Source organism: Mesoplodon densirostris, chromosome 9, assembly GCF_025265405.1.
Source record: "Mesoplodon densirostris isolate mMesDen1 chromosome 9, mMesDen1 primary haplotype, whole genome shotgun sequence".
In the NCBI taxonomy this organism is placed as follows: Eukaryota; Metazoa; Chordata; class Mammalia; order Artiodactyla; family Ziphiidae; genus Mesoplodon; species Mesoplodon densirostris.
This window is the reverse complement of record NC_082669.1, coordinates 108,842,104-108,865,423: the sequence shown is the minus strand read 5'-3', so window position 1 is coordinate 108,865,423 and position 23,320 is coordinate 108,842,104. Positions and strand designations below refer to the sequence as shown.

The 23,320-nt window shown below is 37.8% G+C and overlaps 1 protein-coding gene across 16 annotated transcripts in view; it reads left to right on the top strand.

Moving 5' to 3' along the window:
* KMT2C (lysine methyltransferase 2C) overlaps window positions 1-23,320 on the top strand; it is a 294,763-nt gene that overhangs the window by 214,290 nt on the left and 57,153 nt on the right. For 14 of the 16 annotated variants that reach the window (XR_009533406.1, XM_060108762.1, XM_060108749.1 and 11 more), the window contains 9 exons: window positions 121-302; window positions 559-723; window positions 1,510-1,619; window positions 3,971-4,036; window positions 5,021-5,233; window positions 11,833-11,961; window positions 12,994-13,113; window positions 16,185-16,315; window positions 19,943-20,123. Coding sequence is in view for 15 of the 16 variants with exons in the window: in XM_060108762.1 (XP_059964745.1) it covers window positions 121-302; window positions 559-723; window positions 1,510-1,619; window positions 3,971-4,036; window positions 5,021-5,233; window positions 11,833-11,961; window positions 12,994-13,113; window positions 16,185-16,315; window positions 19,943-20,123 (1,297 nt within the window). In the remaining variant the exon portion in view is untranslated. The remainder of the gene's footprint in view (window positions 1-120; window positions 303-558; window positions 724-1,509; window positions 1,620-3,970; window positions 4,037-5,020; window positions 5,234-11,832; window positions 11,962-12,993; window positions 13,114-16,184; window positions 16,316-19,942; window positions 20,124-23,320) is intronic. The other 2 variants (XM_060108754.1, XM_060108756.1) reach the window with 2 other exon arrangements.

Below are 23,320 nucleotides of genomic sequence, written 5' to 3'. Positions count from 1 at the left end.
CTCCTAGGTGTGTCAGCACCATGTTCATTTGGCGCTTGATCAAATAGGGCGTATTTGATCATGTTTGCATGAGGCGTAGGTTAACGTATGAATCACATGGCTTGGTTGTTTCTTTTGCAGATCACTAAAGTGGTTCTGAGCAAGGGTTGGAGGTGTCTGGAGTGCACGGTGTGTGAGGCCTGTGGGAAGGCGACAGACCCAGGAAGACTCCTGCTGTGCGACGATTGTGACATAAGTTACCACACCTACTGCTTGGACCCGCCACTGCAGACAGTTCCCAAAGGAGGCTGGAAGTGCAAATGGTACCCTAGGACTCATGTTTCCCTTGTTAGACTTTTTAAGTTCAGAACTTTCCCACATTACTTTAGTTTTCACAAATTAGCAACAACTGCTTAATTGCGTGATACATGTTTACAATGACCGATACCACTAATCAGAAAATTTTTCAAATATGCATTAAATACTTTCCCCCTGTTCTGTTCTTGTGTAGCTTCTTGAATTTCAGTAACTAAATAACTGAGTAAATAAAATTGACACTTGTGGGGTGTTGGGTTTCAGGTGTGTGTGGTGCAGACACTGTGGAGCAACATCTGCAGGTCTGAGATGTGAATGGCAGAACAACTACACACAGTGTGCTCCCTGTGCAAGCTTGTCCTCCTGCCCCGTCTGCTACCGAAACTATAGAGAAGAAGACCTTATTCTGCAGTGTAGACAATGTGATAGGTATTGTGCTGGGTTTTTTTCTTAATCTTTTGTAAGCTTTTCTCTCTTAAATATAGCAAAAGGAAATTGAAAAATAACTTTCTTCCATCTTAGTTAAGAAATAAGAGTTTTCCTTTACAGATTTTTAGTCAGCTAGAAGCTTAACAGAAGTTTTCTGTTTCATATTCTCAATTCTAGGCTAAACATTTTTCACTTGGGGCTTTCTGAGGGTTGAGGTCTTTGATTTCAGGGGTATATTTTTGTGCTCTGTTAGCACCGTACATGTAATATTAGTAATCATATTATTTCATCAGTAGTATGGGATTCTCAGGACTCTGCCTACCAATTCTTTGTTCTAAGGCAGGGTAACTTTTATTTCCCAGTGACCGTTCAATATCACTTACACAGGCTCTATCTACTCCACAGTAGATGCATCACCTGGAGCACATACATGCTGCACCACTCAGTTATGTGAATTCCTTTCTACTTGCCCTAACTAGCTTCCATGCTGTCTCTGAAATACTCAGTATTTTGTCATAAAGCAATTATCCCATCCTCATATAATGTGCTTTTGCTTCGTTCATAGTACTTGTTCTCATTGCTTTTTCGTCTTCTCAGCTCTGACAATTTTTCAGCGTCGATAGGAATGGTTAGAGAGGGGTGACATGGGCTAGGTGGGAGGAACACATGAGACTTGGGGGCTTTAAGGTTGGAGGCTGTCAGCTCCTGTTGCAGTTTTTAAAAGGAAGCCATCCTCAGTATATTTCTTCTTCTTCTTTTTTTAATGTATGAATATGGTCTTTCTAGATGGATGCATGCAGTTTGTCAAAACTTAAATACTGAAGAGGAAGTGGAAAATGTAGCAGACATTGGTTTTGATTGTAGCATGTGCAGACCCTATATGCCTACATCAAATGGTAAGCAAATTATTTAAATGGTGAGTCTGTGCTCTTGGATTGATACAACTCACTTGTGCCTGCTGTCCTTAATCAGTGAGTGGGCTTAACTCTACTTCGTTTTCTCTTTTTGTGAAACTATTATTTGGACAAGTATTTTATGAAAAATAAGTTACTTTTTGTTTTTAATTAACTCTTATTATCCCAATAATATGTTAAAACAATCTACTTACATAAAGGAAGTAAATTAAGATATATTTTAGCTATAAGATGTAATTTTTGCTCTCAAGACTTATAATCTTGGGGACTTCACTGGTCATGCAGTGGTTAAGAGTCTGCCTGCCAGTGCAGGGGACATGGGTTTGATCCCTGGTCTAGGAAGATCCCACATGCCTCGGAGCAACTAAGCCTGAGTGCCACAACTACTGAGCCTCGCTCTAGAGCCCGTGAGCCACAACTACTGAAGCCCGCGAGCCTAGAGCCCGTGTTCCTCAACAAGAGAAGCCACCACAATGAGAAGCCCGCGCATCGCAAGGAGGAGTAGCCCCCGCTCGCTGCAACTAGAGAAAGCCTGCGCACAGCAACGAAGACCCAATGCAGCCAAAAATAAATAAATATATAAATAAATAAATTTATTTTTATTTAGGTGTCCCTTTTTAAAAAATTTTTTTAACATCTTTATTGCAGTATAATTGCTTTACACTGTTGTGTTAGTTTCTGCTGTATAACAAAGTGGATCAGGTGTACGTATACATATATCCCCTCCCTCTTGCATCTCCCTCCCTCCCACCCTCTTTATCCCACCCCTCTAGGTGGTCACAAACCACCGAGCTGATCTCCCTGTGCTGTGCGGCTGCTATCTGTTTTACATTTGGTAGTATATATATGTCAGAGCTACTCTCTCACTTCGTCACAGCTTACCCTTCCCCCCTCCCCATGTCCTCAAGTCCATTCTCTACGTCTGCATCTTTATTCCATCCTGCCCCTAGGTTCTTCAGAACCTTTTTTTTTTTAGATCCCATATATATGTGTTAACATACAGTATTTGTTTTTCTCTTTCTGACTGACTTCACTCTGTATGACAGACTCTGGGTCCATCCACCTCACTACAAATAACTCAATTTCGTTTCTTTTTTGGCTGAGTAATATTCCATTGTATATATGTGCCACATCTTCTTTATCCATTCATCTGTCGACGGACACTTAGGTTGCTTCCATGTCCTGGCTATTGTAAATAGTGCTGCAATGACATTTTGGTACATGACTCTTTGAATTATGGTTTTCTCAGGGTATATGCCCAGTAGTGAGATTGCTGGGTCATATGGTAGTTCTATTTTTAGTTTTTTAAGGAACCTCCATACTGTTCTCCATAGTGACTGTATCAATTTACATTCCTACCCACAGTGCAAGAGGGTTCCCTTTTCTCCACACCCTCTCCAGCATTTATTGTTTGTAGATTTTTTGATGATGGCCATTCTGATTGGTGTAAGGTGATACCTCATTGTAGTTTTGATTTGCATTTCTCTAATGATTAGTGATGTTGAGCATCCTTTCATGTGTTTGCTGGCCATCTGTATGTCTTCTTTGGAGAAATGTCTTATTTAGTTCTTCTGCCCATTTTTGGATTTGGTTGTTTGGTTTTTTTGATATTGAGCTGCGTGAGCTGCTTGTATATTTTGGAGATTAATCCTTTGTCAGTTGCTTCGTTTGCAAATATTTTCTCCCATTCTGAGGGTTCTCTTTTCATCTTGTTTATGGTTTCCTTTGCTGTGCAAAAGCGTTTAAGTTTCATTAGGTCCCATTTGTTTATTTTTGTTTTTATTTCCATTTCTCTAGGAGGTGGGTCAGAAAGGATCTTGCTGTGATTTATGTCATAGAGTGTTCTGCCTATGTTTTCCTCTAAGAGTTTTATAGTGTCTGGCCTTACATTTTGGTCTTTAATCCATTTTCAGTTTATGTTTGTGTATGGTGTTAGGGAGTGTTACAATTTCATTCTTTTACATGTAGCTGTCCAGTTTTCCTAGCACCACTTATTGAAAAATAAATAAAATAAATAAATTTATTTTTAAAAAGACTCATAATCTTGTAGTTATTAGCAATACATAGGAATCCAGTACATTGGTTCCTTATCTTACCAGTTTTTTTTCCATGATGTTGTGTATTTCCTCCACCATTTCTCTTTGTTGTTTTGTTGTTTTAAAGACAGCTTTTAATTCTATTTAATTTAATTCTATTTAGTTTTCAAGCATTTATTTTAGTAAAATGGGTACAGTAGTAGAAACTTTAATCATATGTAAATCTTTAAATACACCTTACCTTTTGTGAAAAAATCACGAGTTTTTGTTTTTGTTTTTGTTTTTTTTCCATTTCAGTGCCTTCCTCAGACTGCTGTGAATCTTCACTTGTAGCACAAATTGTCACAAAAGTGAAAGAGCTAGGTAAAATCTGAAATGCTTTCCTTGACTGTTCTTTACAAAAAGCAAAGAAATGCTTTTGTATAACTGAATTGTGACACGTTACATGAATCCTGCCTTACTCATGTGGGTGTTCAGTGTAAATTTCCTAATGTTGGTAATCATTTCTGTAATTACATACAAAATGTCTGTCTTTCCCAGCTTTAGTGGGACAGTATTCCTACAGATCTCACCAAATTGGCAGTGAAAATAACCACTTTTGAAATAACCGTTAACTACATACTTGCTTTGGTTTCATTGATACATTATTGTGTTTAGTTATCAGGTAGACTAGACAATAAGGCCTAGTTAGCAAACAGAGATTCCTTCAGAATTCATTCTCTTACTGTTTTTTTCTGTGATAGATCAGCCTAGAATAATGACTAACATGATATTCTTATTAAACTCTCATTCTTTTGCCGACTTCTATTTGATATCATCTGATACAGAAACATTTGGATCGTACAGAAATTGTTCTAATGAACAGCAATTTTGTACACTTAAATTTTTTCAGAATTTCTGCTTATTTACTGCCTCTCCTTGTAAGTGATTATACCGATACTTTGATTTCCAAATGGGCTTATGGAGTATTTTTGTTTCTCTTCTGTAAATTGATCCTCACCTTTTAGTCTGAAAGGATACTGTAGGAAAAGGCTCATAGTCGAGTGACTGAAGCATTGCTTTTAGCTTCCGTGCTTTCTTTTTAAATCCCTGTATTGACACATGAAAATAGAAATGCCAGGAAGACCATTTAAAAAAACTTACAACCTTTCTCTCTATAATTCAAGGAAGTTTGACCAGCTATGCTTACTTTTAACTGAGTACTGTTAATTATTTGTGCATTTCATAGGTAATTGGTTTATAGAAGTCACATTCCCTTGACATGGTCCTTATGGAACAATAATCAACTTATCAATCAAAATTAAAATGAGAGTTTTAATTTGTATCCTTGGGATATTGTAATTTTAGATCCACCCAAGACCTACACCCAGGATGGTGTATGTTTGACTGAATCAGGGATGACTCAGTTACAGAGCCTCACAGTTACTGTTCCAAGAAGAAAACGGTCAAAACCAAAGTTGAAGTTGAAGATCATAAATCAGAATAGCGTGGCCGTCCTTCAGACCCCTCCAGACATCCAATCAGAGCATTCAAGGGATGGTGAAATGGATGATAGTCGAGGTAATACTTACATATTTTCCATGGAATATGTTTGCAAAAATAAAGAATATAAAAGAGCTTTTAAAATTATTTGATTTGTCTAAGGGTAGATTCTGCTGACTTAGAAGGTAACCCTTGGTGTGACGCTGTCCTGCGTGAGTGGTCTTCTCAGACCTTGCCTTTTCAGGTTCTCTTGGTTTCATGTATCCTAGAACAGACCTATAGTACAGAAATTTCCAGGAGCACCATATCTTTGAAGGTCACAGATCTTTTCAGATCTTTTCAGGGCTTGCCAGATAGCTGCATAAACCTCTTCAGATGCTGTGAACTTGGATTCCATGGTTAAGTTCAAGTAGAACTCCATGCAATCTAGAAATGAAAAAACATCATTAATGTTCAAATATAAGCTTATATTCACAGATACTCATTATAAACCATCTGTTTATAAACATTTTCTTGATCAGGTTTTTCTGGCTGAATTTTCTTGAGATGAAAAAATAATTTTAGTGGCATTAAATTCAACATGAGTTTTATTTTTGCTTATCTCTGAAGAAGATCACCATAGGCTTGTTTGGTTTTAGGGTGGTTATTTCTTTTCAGTTGATTCAAAAATAAAGTAATAATTGCTTTTGTTGCATCACATCTTATCGTTCACCAGTATTTATTGAATGTCTGCTGTGTGCCAGATGTTGGAAGTCATGTCAGTGAGCAAAGCAGATAAAATTCTCTGCTCGTGGAACTTACATTTTAATGTTAGGAGAAAAGATCATTAAAAATACATAACATAATAAGTTAATAGAGATGTGTTTGGCAAGTGCTGTTGAGAGGACTTGGGAGCACAGACAGTGGGCTGAGGGCCCAGATGAACTGGAAGCCATATTTAAGCACCGACTTTAAAGTGTTGAGTGAGCCACTCGATTATCTGAGGGAAGAGACAACGGGAAAGACCCTGGGTGGGCTGTGCCTGTACATTTGCTGAACATTGTGGAGAACAGTGTGTCCAGCACAGTGAGCAAAGGGATAAAGGCCTGTGATGAGATCAGAGATGTGAGGAGAGGGGGGTGACTCAGTAGGTCCTGTAGGACCATAAAGGTGATGCTTAAGGCATTTACTGAAAATGGAATGGGAGGTTGTTGGAGGTATCTGATGAGAACAGTGGCAAAATCTTATATTTTAAAAGGAACACTGCTGTGATGTAAACAGACTTTTAAGCCCAAGAGTTGTAGCAAGTCGTTCAGGCAGGAGGCTCTTGCAGTCGTCCAGGTGAGAGATGATGGTGGCTTAGAATGGGTCTGTGTGTGCTCCTGTTATTTTATCAACTAATCCTCACATTTCTTTTGCAGTAGTGTGTTTTTGGGTCTGTGTGGTTGGAGAAAAGCTTTCTGATGCTTATGTATAACTCATTTTCAAGTACCATTGAACAGAAGTTCATTTGGAAGTTTTAAGTGATTTGAGGCTTATGAAGAAGTAGTCTGTGTATCTGGGAGGAATTGACCTGATTACCGTCAGCCAAAGTGACGAATTGCAGTTTCTGAGGATATCAGAAAATGCTTGAAAAATGGTTCCATAGTCCCTTGAATCTGAGAAATGCAGCATTTCACAAAATTTGAAAGGTTTCTTGGTAGTACACACTAATTCCCGAAGTATGAAATTATAGAGGGAATAAATGTTTGTTGACGTTTTTTTAAAAACAAAACATCAATAGAAAGACCTGAGAAGGTTTTCCCTATGACTACCATTCTGTAAAACAACACTGTGAGGAATGGTAGATATTTCTGCAGCTGTACAGTTTCCAAATTGAGGTTGCCAGCAGGGATATCCCCATAGAAGTAATACTGTCCATCATATTATACACATAATACATATGTAATTTTAGATTCCACAGGAGTCGACAAAGTCCAAATGAACTTGTGATGCTCCTGAAATATTGCAGCAATACTCACCTCTTTGGGGGTTGTTTTTGTTCATTTTTAAACTCTTCTGATAAACGTTTCTTAAGGAAAATAAGTCATAAACAGTCACCTTAGCATATCAGAAACAAACTTGTACAATAAAAGCAGGCTCCTGGGGCTGGATAGCCTGTTAGTGCAAAAAACCCCAAATCTAAAGAAAATAAAACTGCTCTCTGTGTCTCAAGAGTGGGAGCACAGTGGGGGGGAAAAAGAAGTGGGAACACAGGGACTTCCCTGGTGGTGCAGTGTTTCAGAATCCACCTGCCAGTTCAGGGGACACGGGTTCTAACCCTCCTCCGGGAAGATCCCACATGCCGCGCGGAGCAAGTAGGCCCGTGCAACACAACTACTGAGCCTGCGTTCTAGAGCCCGTGAGCCACAACTGCTGAGCCTGCGTGCCGCAACTACTGAAGCCCGCACACCTAGAGCCCGTGCTCTGCAACAAGAGAAGCCATCGCAATGAGAAGCCTGTGCTCCGCAACAAGAGAAGCCATCGCAATGAGAAGCCCGCACACCGCAACCAAGAGTAGCCCCCACTCGCTGCAATTAGAGAAAACCCGCGTGCAGCAACGAAGACCCAATGCCCACAAAAATAAATAAATAAATTTATTTAAAAAAAAAAAAAGACGAGTGGGAGCACAGTGCTTCCCTCTCAGTTGCTGCCCCCACCCCCCCGTGGACCCTCACAGCACGGTGGGGACATCGGGAGGTGGGGAGTAGGACCGCGCCCAGGCTGTGGCAGGCAGTGTGTGGGGCAGATTGAGAGGAAGCAGCCGGGTGGGTCGGTTATCACCTTCTGCAATTTGTTAACGGTCATTTATTTCCTCAACGCTTTAAATTTTGTTTTTGGGCAAGTAATATATTCACATGTTTTAAAACTGCACAAGAATACAGGTGTTTCTCTTTTCCCTGTCCTGTCAGTTCACTTCTCCAGAGGCAGCCATTCTTTGTGTCCTTCCAGAGGTGTTTTGTTCATGTACAAGCACATGGATACATATTTTGTGTTCCGTTTGTCTTACTGTTCTTGCTTTTATGTTATTCTTCATTTTTCATATTCCTTTGTATGGATGTAAGTAACTCAGTTCCCAAACTGATAAGACCTTTAGGGGTTTTGTTTGTGGTTGGTTTTTCAGTCTTTTATTGTGTGTTTCCTGAGATTTCATGTATTCCTCCTTGTTTCTCTCCCTCATTTTTGGTGGGCATACCTTCTGTTGTTTCTTGAGAGAGAATGCATGGAAGGTAAATTTGAGAGGTTATGTACTTCTGAAAATGTACCCTCCCACCTGACTGATCTTTTCCAGGTTGGAATTCAATTTTCCTTCAGCGTTTTGAAGTCATTGATCCAGTGTCTTTTAGTTCCTGGTATATAGGGAACTTGATACTTTTTATATGATCCGTGTTCTCTCTGGAAGTTCTTGGGATTTTAGGACATTCTTTGTCTGCAGTGTTCTGAAATTTGGTGAAGATATGTCTATTTCAGTCTGTTATGGATGTTTCTCCTTTCTTTTGTCAGGCACTGAGTGGTCCCTTGCGTCTGCCATCTCATACCCCTCAGCGTTAGGAAGTGTTCTTAAAACCATTGATTCTCCCCCTCGGTGCCCCCTCTTCTTTTTCTTGACCCTGCTCTTCAGATGTGAGACCCACTCAGCCCATTCTCCCTGTCTTTTCTCTTCTCCTTTCCAGCTCAGGTCTTTGCATTTTACTCTAAAGTAAATTTTTTATTTTATTTTTCTATCCCTCTACTGATTTTCATTTTTGTTTTGTTTTCTAATATCATGGATTAATTTTCAAAAGCTGTCTTTTCTTCCTTTGCATGTTCCTTTTCATAGCATCCTGTTCTTGCCTCATGAATGTTTTATCTTACCTGTTGGAGGATTGAAAAATTTTTTCTAATGTTTTCTTTTTCCTGCATAGTCTTTCAATTCCCAGTTGCATTTTGTGGTCTCAGGTCTCTGTCTTTCATGTGATAGATAATCCTTGGTTGTCCATGTGTGATGAAAAGTGAGGACTAAAAGTGGTGATTGGAAAAATAAATTAATAATTTTTTAAAAAAATAAGGAATGAGTGATTAAAAATGATGAAAATCTTCGAGTTTGTGGGTGGTATTTGTTGACTAAGCTTTGTGATCTGTGCTCACTATTTGGAAAATCCCCTAGTGTCAGTACCTTTAGACATTTCTCTTGGACTGGTCAGGTTTCCCAGAAGAATCTTCCTGTCTCCTGCTTGGACAGTAGAGATTTAGCTGCTGGCTTTCTGGGAGTGTAGTGGGGAAGGCCCCAGGGGAGAGAGGGTCAGCATTTAACATGCCTATAGTCACGGAATCCTGTTTTCAGTCCATGACCCCAGTGTTGAGTTTGAGTGTCTGAGTCCCAAATCCTGTGAGTATGAATGGCAGCCTCACAGTGTGTGAAGTTGGGAAGGTCATAGGGATTATGGCTTCTGTAGTTAATATGAATATAAAACTCTCTTTGCTTTAGCTGCCTCCCACCCATTTCCAAAGGTACCTGGCTCTGCCAGTTCTTCAACCTTTTGAGGATTGTGATAAAGTTGGATTTTTTTCTTGGTTCCTTCCACTTTCAACTGAGAATTTGCATTTCCTGAGTCAGTTATTATTCATCTCTCTGCTTTCTCCTTCCAAAATTGTGGCTTTTCTTCTTTCCTGTTTTTTCTGTCTTTGTGGGTTTATCTTTTAAAAATAGATTGCTTTACTGTATATAGGGTTTGGGGAGAGTGAAATTAGATACATGAATTTAGTCTACCATGTTAAACGTAAATTCCCTCTCATATATTTCAGTGGGTTTATTTTAAGGTAAATAATTGCTAGTTTGTTACCTTTGGTCTTTGCTAAGTTTCAGTAAATAAATAAATAGACAAAATTTTCATGGTTTAATCTTAGCTGTAGAAAGCAGTTATCAGATTGTTATAGAATTGACCTTAAACACTGACCTAATATTATTGAAAACAAATACGCTGCCCATGGTATTACAGAAATATGCATAATACTTAGAATATTGAAGAAAAGTGTTAACAATTTATTGTTAAATGTATTTGATAACTTTTTTTCCCCTAAAGCACAGCGTAAAGCATATACAGCTTGAAAAGTTTTGATGACCATGGTTTTAAAACAGCATTCCTCTCTAGGAACTGAGCTTATGTATGCATTACTTAGTTTCATTGTTTACTTCATTTGGTGAAAAATTTGTTGAACACCTATTACGTACCGTGCTAAGGATGCAGCTGTTAATAAGAGTCTTAGATAAGGAGAATATAGTCTAGCAAGGAAACAGACGTTAAAAGAACCAATTAAAATGAAGCATAATGTTAACGTACAGGAGCATGTATAACTGTGGGAATTCTCTAAGAAAGTGATGGTTATAATAAATCCTGAGGGCTTCCCTGGTGGCACAGTGGTTAAGAATCCACCTGCCAATGCAGGGGACACGGATTCAAGCCCTGGTCCGGGAAGACCCCACATGCCACGGAGCAACTAAGCCCATGAGCCACAACTACTGAGCCTGCGCTCTAGAGCCGACAAGCCACAACTACTGAGCCCTTGCACCACAGCTACCGAAGCCCGCGCGCCTAGAGCCCGTGCTCCACAGCAAGAGAAGCCACCCCAATGAGAAGCCCGCGCACCGCAACAGAGAGTAGCCCCTACTCACCGCAGCTAGAGAAAGCCTGCGTGCAGCAACAAAGACCCAATGCAGCCAAAAAAAAAAAAAAGTCCTGAAAGATGGCTAGGTGGAAGGTGGCAGAGGTGGGGAGGCAGTGGAGAGAGGGAGCTTGATGTGCTCAGGGAGCTGAACGTAGCTTGCATAGTGGGAGTGAGATGAAGCTGGAGAGTTCACAGGACACTGTTACAATGGGCCTTGCAATTTGAATTTCATTTTGAGGCCACTGGGAAGACATTAAAGGATTTTTAAGCAGAAAATTGATACTTTTCAATTGATAAATTGATATTTATAGAAACATCATTTAGCCTGCAATGTATAGAACTGATTGGAGAGGAAGGTAAGCGTGGAGGCAAGGAAGAACAGGCGGGGAGGGAATGCAGTAAGTCAAGATTGGACTGCGATGGTAGTTGAGAGAAATAAAATGCCCTTGGGAGGCATTGAGGAGTCCTGATTGAAGGAGAAAAGTTAGGAGCTGTCAAGGCTGTCTCCTAGGAATCTGGCTCCTGCACGGTTCGTTTCCATGTCTTTTAACGATGACAGGTAAATCCTGGGAAAGGGAGAAGGTTCATCTTAAATTAGTAGTTCAACTTTGTGTATAAAGTTTTCAGTAACTAGGTAATATCTAATTACAGATTAGTTGGAGCTCAAGAGAGTTCTAGGCTAGAGAGACAACCTTGGGGTCCTGGACCTGAAGACCTAATTAAAAGCAAGGGAATGATAGGTTAAGTGCAGATTGATTTATAATTGTCTTTGGGAGTGTTCTCTGTGTGCTTTCCCTCCCCTGATTCTTAGGTTTCACTTCCTGAGAACACTGCACTAATTAGCATGAGTTCTGCAGCCCTTAGGGGGCCTTTTCTGTCTCCATACTTTCCCTGTCAGCCGGGATACATGATTAGAATGGCTCGGCAGCCACTTTGCTTTGTATTTCCTGTTACATAGGAATTGTGTGTTTGATAGCTTTTTCAATTTTATCTGTACGTTTACTTTTTTCCAGAAGGAGAACTTATGGATTGTGATGGAAAATCAGAATCTAGTCCTGAACGGGAAGCTGTGGATGAGGACACTAAGGGAGTAGGAGGAACAGAGGGTGTCAAAAAGAGGAAAAGGAAACCCTACAGACCAGGTATGAGAGTGACGAGTGATCTAAATACCTTTTGACGTGGAAGGGAAAACGTGTGTGTGTTCTGCTAGACCTCAAAAGGTACCCTTCCTTACAGATGAGCCACGTGTATAACAAGGGCCTAGATCAGCTTCGTCCAAATCACTGTATGAAAATGATTTAATTTCTTCGTAATTATGAGGCTTATAAGTGCACTTACTTTTTTAGACACTGCCAAATTCCTTCCAGGAACTTACAGTTAAATGTTGGGGTATTTTTGTTTTTTCTTTTTCTGCCTTACATGGAAGTTAGCCATGTAAGGGACCCATTTAAGGGGCCCATTAGGTCACAAAGTATATTGCTAGACAACTATCATATGACAGAAGCTGTTCTGTTACTGTGTGTCAGGCACTGTTCTCAGCACTTACATCTGTTTATTTAGTGCTTATCGCGTGTGTACAGGAGATGCTATACATGATCCGTTTTTTACCAGTGAGGTAACTGAAGCAATGAAAAGTTAAATAACCTGCCCAAAGTCTAGTAGGAACCAGAATTACACAGTTTGACTCTAGATTCTTATTACAGAGCTCACGTCTAAGAACTTTAGGAATAACTAGACACATTACCCCAGAAGTCATGTTGATTTTTGTTTGGATCATCTAGTTTAGTTTGTATCTTGTATCTGTTCTCCCTCAGCTAACATACAAATAATTTGAATGATGATCTGTGAGTTACTAACATTAAGGAAACAAGCATAATTTACTATAATGTTTACCCTGACATCGTTTAGGAGAAGAAATACATGCAGTCTTCTGTACTTTAATGAATTTGTATTCCTATTTGGTTAGTAATGAGGTAACAATAACTTTGATCTCTTTTATTTGTTTATTTCCAAACTCTTGTATTTTGCATTAAAATGAGATTATTGATTTAAGTTAACCCATATTGAATTTGGGAAATGCCTCACTGTTTAAGCAATTGCACCCTACTTACTGTGGAATTACAGGGAGAAATTAGTAGTTATTTACAAGGTTATCTAATTTCTGTTTTGGATAGGTATTGGTGGATTTATGGTACGACAAAGAAGTCGAACTGGGCAAGGAAAAACCAAAAGATCTGTGATCAGAAAAGATTCCTCAGGCTCCATTTCTGAGCAGTTACCTAGCAGAGATGATGGTATGGTACTGATTTTGTTTGATTTAACCCTCTTATCTTGATATCCCCATTGAAAAGAACTATCCTAAATAATGTTACAACGACAACCTTATTGCTTCTTAGTGATGAAAGGATTTGAGTGCCTGTAAAGTTCATATCTGCAGTATAGAAGTTAAGTTTGATAAGAAAATTATTTAAATCCAATCAATTATATTGCTTTGAGATTACTTTAAGAAGGTTCCCTCTTCTCCGCCCCCAGCCCCCGCCCTTACCCTCTCTTACGTTAAATATAAACAGTTTAGGAACTGAATCACATAGTTATGTCTGGTACTTTCTGGCCATCTCACAAAAGGCCTTTCTTTGCCTGCATTAGCTACTTGGCATAAAATTGGAAACTTTTTAGACTATGTAGTTGAAAGTGACAGCGTATCCCAATAATTTATAGCAAAGTTGTATAGTGTTTTAGAAATTTATCTTCCAATTATTAGTCTGTCATTGTTACTTAGAGTTTCAAAGAAAGCTAAATCATTGCTTAAGTCATAGCTTAAGAATTGGTCCTAATGAAGACTTTGCAATCAGTATGGTCATGATCTTTACACTTTCTGAACTTTAAATATTTTATATAGAATCTGAAGAAAAAAGATGTTTTTATCATATTCTTTGAATAGAGTTCTTTTATTACTATGTGATAGGGTTTTGGCCTGTGAATGAATTTCAGAAAAATTGCTGCACATTTTTAAAAGGAAGCACCATAATGGTTTTAAAGAAGTTCCTAATATGACTTAACATAGCTGTAATAAGCCCCAGTTAAGAAATGTGATATGTTCAATGAAACTATTTTTTTGTTTTCCATCTTTGTCTCTGTTTTGTCTTCTATATAATTTTAGTTTTATCATTTAGTTCAGTATTTTTCATCTGTGTCATCCACTGAATTTTTAATTTATTATGCATTTTTCCTTTTCTAAACTACTTTTTTGATATTTTAACACTTTATAGCTTCTTTTTACAGCTTATTCCTCCCAGTTTTAGTTGCTTTAGAATATAATATCTCTAAAACCTTTGCATATCTGATTCTGCTCTGTATCTCCTGCCCTGTCCCCTAGTGCCTCGTTTCGTTGTGTTTATGGTGTGAGATGGATACATATACATTAAACAGCAACAAAATTCTTTTTAAACTGTGAGCTCATATTCTTCAGAACATTCTCTGAGCTTTTTGAGGACTGAAGTGAAGGTTGGTTACTTCAGAGAATATTTGTTGCCAGGAACATGAGGTGCTACTCCCCTAGGACTCCTTTAAGCTAAATTCTTGGCTTGAAGTTTTTTGGTCCACCTATGTTATATAAATTCAGATTTCTTACATATCAGGGCTGTACCGAGTTTATGAACTCTCAGGGAAGATTTTCATTTTTTTGCCTTTCTACCCAGCACCTTATTCAGTGACAAGATGACACGCAGTTTTCTTTGCTCTCAGGTTGGTGGGGGGGTGGTTAGTGATGTGTGGAGGACCAGGGGAACGGGAGGGTGTGTTTCTTGTTAAACCAGCCCTGGTGTGGAGTCCTTCAGGGTCCCCCCTTTATACCAGGCAGCTTCTGGTTAATCTCTGCACCTTGGGAAGAGGCTGTAGGCTTTGTCTTCTATTCCCCATTCCTCATAAGGCTCTGAAAACTGGAGTTCAAGGTCACTAGATTTTAGCAAAATTTCAGAGAGCTTTATTTAGTTCTTTGCTTATTTCTGTGGTTCCTATTTTACCTTAATTTTTGGTCTTGGAGAATTCTTTATTTTCTGTTTCGATTACTGCTGTATTTTTTTTTTTTTTTTTTTTTTGCGGTACGCGGGCCTCTCACTGTTGTGGCCTCTCCCATTGCGGAGCACAGGCTCCGGTCGCGCAGGCTCAGAGGCCATAGCTCACGGGCCCAGTCGCTCCGAGTCATGTGGGATCTTCCCGGACCGGGGCACGAACCCGTGTCCCCTGCATCGGCTGGCGGACTCTCAATCACTGCACCACCAGGGAAGCCCTACTGCTGTATTTTTTAAAAAATGTTTATCCACCATATTTAGTTGTTTTCAGTCCACCTATGTAGTCTGGCAACAAAAGTGCCCACATTGATTTTCAGAAGGCTAGTGCCTTTTGCCTAAAGTATATGAGAGTATCATTTGATTGCTTGCTTACCTGCTTTAAGTGGTGTACTTATTTTTTTGCTAATTTCATAATCCAACATTTTGGATTTTTGCATTTCTTTGATTTTAAATTTGAGCATTCATAGCATATTTATTATCATATTCATAGATAGTCATATATTATCACAATATGTATGTACTCCAGATACCTAATTTGCAGTAAATCCCTGAACTTGAATTGATGGATTGAAGGACACACACTTTTTAAAAGACTTTTGTTAGATAGTCCCAATAAACTCTAGCAAAAGACTGTACCCACTAAGTTCCCTTTAGTAGTGTTCGAGTAGCCATTTATCCATACTCATTAGCATTGAGTATGTATTTTCCTTTTTTTTTTTTTTTTGGCGGTACACGGGCCTCTCACTGCTGTGGCCTCTCCCGTTGCGGAGCACAGGCTCCGGACGCGCAGGCTCAGCGGCCATGGCTCACAGGCCCAGCCGTTCTGTGGCATGTGGGATCCTCCCGGACCGGGGCACAAACCCGTGTCCCCTGCATCGGCGGGCGGACTCTCAACCACTGCGCCACCAGGGAAGCCCTGTATTTTCCTTTTTTTAACCTTTAAAAAAATGTCAACATTAAAAAAATCAAGTTTCTGCTTTGTGAATAAGAAACTATTAAGAAACAATGGGAAGCATGCTGATAATAAGTAGACATGAAATGAATTTTTTATGATACTTAAAAATTAATAAACTTACTTTGAGGTCTTTTTATGAAAAAGCTAATTTGTCAAGTCATTGTGCTGTGTACCTTAAACTTAGTTGTATGTCAGTTATATCTCAATAAAACTGAAAGAAAAAGGAAAAAGCTTGTTTATGTGGAACTGTGTGTATGTTGGTAAGTTATAAAATTACTTTTGGTGGGCTTATCTGAAAATTTTAAATACCACATATTTATAAATGTGACTATTGTTTCAGGCTGGAGTGAGCAGTTACCAGATACTCTAGTTGATGAATCTGTTTCTGTTCCTGAAAACACTGAAAAAATAAAGAAGAGATACCGAAAAAGGAAAAATAAGCTTGAAGAAATTTTCCCTGCCTATTTACAAGTAATACTTTGCTTTATATTATATATTTGTTAATGAAAGAAACGTAAAGTGATGTATCGAGTTTTGAAAAAGAGTTTTGTTGTTTTTGTACATGTTTTAATCAGTCATCATAGATGCCATTTTTTACCTTCCAGAGGCCCTTAAAAATTACATTTATCTTCTTTGTGCTTTGATACTTTTTACAAAGTTCTTTTTTTAATCCCAGTTTTTCATTTATAAATTTCATAAGAAACACAAGAACTCTTTGGCTGGGAAAAGCTCATGCTTCCAAACCAGTCATACCTGTGTGCTCTGCAAACGCAAGTCTGGGGACAGCTTCCTTTGCTAGTACAGGTTACAGTAATTGTGTTCACTGAATGATGATGGGTTTTTAGCCGCCAGAATTACAGCTTTCATAATATTTACCACTTTTAGAGGCCTAGTGAACCAAAGGTTTAGGCTGAATTGTTTTTGTTTTCTAAAATATACATCAGGAAAATATCTCTCAATATGAAGAAATTGTTTGATAGATGTAAATAGAAATCCTTCTGGTTCATCTTGTAAACATTAAGTCACAGAAGAGTTCAAGGCCATGTGGTACATTGGAAAGAGCCCTACATCAGAAATAGGACTGAGCTGTAATGACTGGCTCAGCCATAGCTCATTCTAGATTCTTGAGCATGTAATTCATCCTTCCTTGGCCTCTCTTCCTTCATGTGTAGAAATTGAATTGGATCAGACTGTCATTGAGTGTCCATCTGATCTGTCCCTCCCACACAGCTATGGCCAACATAGATAGCTCTTCATTGCTTGAGTTGTAATGTTTTTTTTAACCTTAATTTTCCATTAGCTATTGCTAATTTAATTGGTTTTAAAATGCATTTCCTTTCAATTAACATAGAGCTTCCTCAATTTTTTTTAGTAATTAGAAGTATAAAATTCAAATACTCATTTGAGTAAAATGTCTTCTATATTTATCAAATAAGACTTTAAAGCATAAGTACCTTAAGTATATAATAATATTTATGAGTGTGAAGTTTTGTTAGACAACTAACATCATAAGGGCCGTGTCCATTTTAAAGAGTGCAGTCTTTAAAGTCAGAGTCCTGGGTTTGAATGCCACTGTGCTACCAGTTAGCTATGTGATTTTGTTTTATTTAACATCTCTGTGCCCCAGTTTTCTCATCTATAAAATTGTGGTAATACCTACTGTACAGAAATGTTGAGAGATGAAATAAGAATCGTGGATGTAAAGTGCTTAACTCTGCACCTTACATTTTATCTGTCTTTAATAAATGTTTTATTTTCCCCTTATTCCCTTCACATACCCATTCATTCTAGCTTTGTCCCTTTTAAAAATATATAACAGTAATTTTATTGTTCAGGAAATAGAACCATTTATTGTTTAGATTATATTTAATTGCATCCTTTGTGTTGTCTCCTGTGCCCTTCTCCTCCCATCTTAATAGTCCTTCCTGGGAGTATTGAGTAGATGGCATGCACCCCTCCTCCTGTTGACCCTTCTGTAAAGTGTAATGTACATTTAGGAAGCTTTCTTTAGCTTTTTTAATGAAAGTATTGATATGAAAACCAACCATTTCATACTTTTGCAAAAGAGCCTTTAAAAATAGTGGATCTGATTTCCTGATTACTGCTGTAATCTAAATCTGTTGATCTGGATTGTTTCTTTTGGTGCACAGGTGTAATTCCTCTGTTGTCCATCAGTAACATATAGCTTTTTTGATATGCAGGAACCTTTTGTGATAGTACTATTTCTTGGACATCTTGTGATAGCAATTGTATTTTTTTTCACCGTTGTTCAGGGGTGGGGTGGGGCATACATAATACATAGTGATGAAAACCCGCCAGGAATTCAGTAACAGTGTTTTTCTAGCTTTTCTTTATTAATCACAACAGTGTCAAGATAAACTATAAATAATTGTATAATCCACCCAGTAGAAATAGTTACCTGGCCTCTTAAGAGCTGGTGGTACCACATGGCCGTAGGAACCCCTGTAGTAGATCTGAAATCTCCAGGTTCTGGTCATCACTGAACATTATTAAGTCACAAACCAGGTGGAGCCACTCCCTTATGTTAACTGCAGGAAACAAAAAGCCACCAAAGTAGTAAGAATGTAACACTTTTTGATAAATACCACTAAATTCATCATGGGTCATATTAAGAAAGAATTCTTGCTAATGGTGGTCTCAGATTTCTCAAATTTATACTGAAGGCATTAAATAAGTGATCTATAAAGTTCTAAGATGCTTTCCTAATGATAAAAGCTTGCCAGTGTAAGAAACAAGTCATCTCCTGCCCAGTGCTCTATCTTTGTGGGTTTTCAAATTTCTTTTTCATAATGAAACAACTTCTTCATTAAAAAAAAGTGAAAATTTCAAATCAAATATTCATCGCCTCTACCAGACTTCACATACCTCCTCCCCTTTCCCTTTTCAAAAGTTAACAGCTTGGTGTTTATCCTTTCAGAACTTTTAAAATAATTTATTTTTGTGTAGTCTTGGTTTGTATTATATGTTTTGCTGGACATATCACTCAACTTGCTTTCTTTTAATACTGTATTTTAGAGCTTCTTTTTTTTGACAGCATAATTCTACATCCTTTTTAAAAATTGATGTATTTTATAATATGGATATCTATAATTTATTTAGTCATATGTTTTTTGACAGACATTGAGTCTGTTTTCTCTTTTTGGTATTACTAAAAAATGCTGCGGTGAACCATTTTTGTGTATGTGTCTTTGGCAAAAGTGTACTAAATGTTGGTAGTTACTGCAAAATTGCCCTCCACCAAGAATCCCCTTTCCAGGCAGACCACATAATAGAAAATAGAGTTTTGGGGTTGAAGTAAGTGAAGGGGGTCCCCAGTGCTTCCTTTTGTTCTCTTTATCGATGCTTGAGAAGTTTGGAGGAGACCTAGAGCTCTAAGGAGCCTAGCTTGAGAGAGTGCTCTCTGCAGTAGAGCAACTACATTGAAATGGAGGAAAGTTCATATGAGTAAATGGATAAAAAGCCACAGCCTTTCATAGCCGTACATTTTGTACACATAGTTTGTTTAAAATGACTATAAAAACCCTCTTTCAGATTTATAGCATGTGAAGTCTTTAATGTGGTTGTATGCATCAGTATGAGAATACTAAATCTATCTGAAGTATATAAATATTAAAGCTGTAGATCAAACCCTTGTGCTATCCTCTGTAGATAATCTGTAAATATTAATAATATTCATGAAGTTTTAGTTTTTATTCTAATATGAATTAAGGTGCCATACTATTATAAATTTATCCATTTTTAAATTTAATTGTAATCTAATCTGGGAGTATCGAATTATTATACTGCAGTTGGTAGAAACGTATTTGACAGAATTGTGTGGTTTTATTTGCATTTTATTTGATTCTTGTAAAAAAGAACAAAAAACCTTATTTTTAAAATTCCGGTCAATTCTTTATATAAAAGAATTGACAGGCTATCTCTATAATTATTTATATATTTCTATATTCAATTTTTATATTGTTAAATACTAAGCTTTTTGTTATTTCTGCCTTCTTACCAAAATGATGACAGAATTATCTGTTCTCATTTTAGAGTTTTATAAGTCAATTGTTCTCATATGTGCTTATCTTTATCTAGGAAGCTTTCTTTGGAAAAGATCTTCTAGATACAACTAGACAAAACAAACTAAGTTTAGATAATCTATCAGAAGATACAGCTCAGCTTTCTTACAAAACAAACATGAACACAAATTTCTTGGATCCTTCCTTAGATCCACTACTTAGTTCATCCTCAACTCCAGCAAAACCTGGAACTCACGGTATGTGAAATCAGTGACAAACTTTTCTTTATTGCATTACATTCATCTTCCTTTTAATCAAACCTTTGAAATGCTTTAGTTTGGCCTCATATGCATTTTAAAAATTAACTTTATTGAAGTACCAGGTCTATAAGATTTATCAAATAAGTTTATCTGTGTAACAACCACTGAATCAACTCTTGTGAGTGGTGAAGGAAAATGTTTGGTTTACAGTTTGCTGAGGGTAATAATGTAAGGGAGTGTAATTAGGCCATAGTGGGTGAGTTATAAATATAATAATCTTCAACTAAAGTAGATTTTTGTTAATTACATAGCCCCAAGAAATTCAAAAGAGGGAAAGAGTGCTGTAGCTGGGAACTGGCTGTCCCACTGTGATAATAAAGTGAAATGTATTTCAGATCAGTTTCTCGCTACTGACAGTTTGGGCCAGATAAGCCTTTGTTGGAGGAGGGAGGCTGTCCTGGTACTTAGCGGCATCTCTGTCCTCATGATGTGTCATAATGATCAGAAATGACTCCAGATACTGCCAGATGTCCCTGCAGAACTGTCCCCTACTGAGACCCACTGCCCTAGCTATAGTGAATACGGGGACTACTTAGAATCAGAGAAAGGTATGAGAGCTTAATGTTCATTAATATTAACGTCAGCAAGGCTCTCAGAGTTTAACTAGTTCGGTATCACAAAGTTTTTCCTCCACTTCTGTATCTTTATCTTACTTGCAATTAGAAATTTAGTGTTCTTCTGACAGGCTTCCTTTTGCCATTGAATTACATTTATTACTCCTTTAATTTTATAAACTCAATTTGGAAAACAATCTTAAGGCAGCAGCCTTCCACTGAAAGATGACTTTTGATATATTAAGTAGTTACAGCTTCATTAACTTACCACTATCCTGGATGGAAATACAGGCTTTTATTTTTTATTTTAACTTCTTGAAATAATTAGAAGCAATCTTATCCCCCTGTTATTTGAATGCACCCAGCACGGGAGTAAAGGCCATGCTCTTTGTTTAATGTTAGCAGATCATTTTACTTTAGTTCTGTTGTTTTGAGTACTTACCTGCTCTGATCCATGTTAATATGTTGTTAAAATAATGCATAGTGAAAGACTTGTCGGCCCTTCAAAGGATGTCTCACTCTGAAGGATATCTTATAAAAGTCTTGACTAGCCATTTCAAGACTTACATAGAAGGAAATTGCCCTTGAGTTTTTATAAGGAAGAGAACTGAGGTTGGAAGGAGACATATTGTGACTGGAAAGACATTGCTGTACACTATTTTTATTCCTGTTTCCTTTATTTGACGTTGTTTTTTCCACAAAACTCCTGAAGAGAGAATAGTTTAATGGTAAAGCCAAAGTGTAGAGGACTAGAATAATACACATTTCAAAACCTAAGTTAAATATAATGTTCTCTGCAGTTGAAACACTCTCTTACCTTTATAATGGGAATTCAAAAGTAATAGCTTCCCTTTTTAAAATACTGTATTCAATGTAGTCCATTACATCAGTTTTAATAATTTGTTGGTAAGATACAAAATCTCTTCAGGTAGAGGAGAACTTTTAAAACATGGTCTTTTAAAAAACTCTGGTTGTAATTTGTTTAGTAGAATTCCATTTTTTAAAACAAACAAGCCCGCAAACCTTAACCCTGAAACAATTATCCCCCAATTTTTTTCTTTCAAGTGTACTGTTGTCTAGAGAATATATTATTGAAATAATTTTATTTCTTAAAAACTTTACAAATATTTGGGCATACAGAATTTACTTTAGCTCAATTTGAAAAATTATATTTTTATGTATGTATGAGTTCTATTTGAGAAGTATATGTTTAATGGGACAAGACTATTTTCATAGAAATATTTGATCTAGAATCTGGAGTATTTTATGTCCTCCCCTCCTCTGCTTTTTTTTTTTAATTTTTAATTGAAGTATAGTTGATTTACAGTGCTGTGCCAATGTCTGCCTTACAGCAGAGTGACTCAGCTGTACACATATATATTCTTTTAAAAATATTCTTTTCCATTATGGTTTATCATAGGATATTGAAAATAGTTCTGTGTGCTATACAGTAGGACCTTGTTGCTTATCCATTCTAAATATATATCCTTTTTTTTCCTTAAGTAAAAATATAGTCAAAATGGATTAGAAAATTCAGATATCCCTTAACTTAAATGACTAATAAAGTTACTAAAGGTAGCCTAAATATTTTCCTGCTTGATCAGGCCAGAAACCCTGGTAGTTCTCCTTGACCCTTCATTATCTCACATTCCACATCTAATACATCCACAAGTTTGCCTCTGCCTTCAAATGATATCCTAAAGCCAACCACTCCTAACCTCACCCTCCCACCACAGTGCAGGCTGGTACCGCCTCTCACTTAGACCCAGCCAAGGCCTGCTGACTGATCCATCTCCCCTCTTGCCAACATGCCTTACCCCCTCCTCCACCCCCGTCAGTTCTGTGCCTGGCAACCAGCGTTTCCCTGTAAGATAGCAGTCACACCCTCTTCTAGCAACCTTCCAACACCTTCCCATTATACACTTGACCCCTGAACAACAGGGGTTTGAACTGCGAGGGTCCACTTATATGAGGATTTTTTTCACTGATACGTACAGGAGTCCTACAATCTCTGGTTGGCTGAATCTGCAGAGGTGGAAATGAGGATAGGGAGGGCCGACCAGAAGTCATGTTCGGATCTTTGACTGTGTGGAGGGTTGGTGCCCCTCACTCCCATGTTGTTCAAGGGTCAACTGGACTTTATACTTCAGAATAAAGCTCAGTCTTCGCCTTGACTTGTAAAACCATCCATAATCTTGCTTAACTGCCTTTTCAGTTTCTTACCAATCTTTCCCTTTATTATCGCAAGCACTGGCCCCTTGTCTTGACAAAACTCTTCCTGCTCTGGTCTTTGCATCTGCTTTTCCCTTTGCCTGAGGTACTCTCTCCATCTTAGGGCATATGCTCCCGTAGCTTGTTTATTAGATTTGTGTTTGGTAACCACCTTTAAAAGGCCTTCCCTGATCACTTTATCTAATATCTAACAGTATTTCCACATCTTATTCTGAATCCTTTTTTCCTTATTGCTTATCTTTATAGCACTTACACTGATGTCGTTTATTTACTGTCAGACTCCCTCTGAGAAAGTAAGCTCTGGAGGCCATGCACTTTGTTTTAGTCACTTCTGTATTCCCAGTGGCT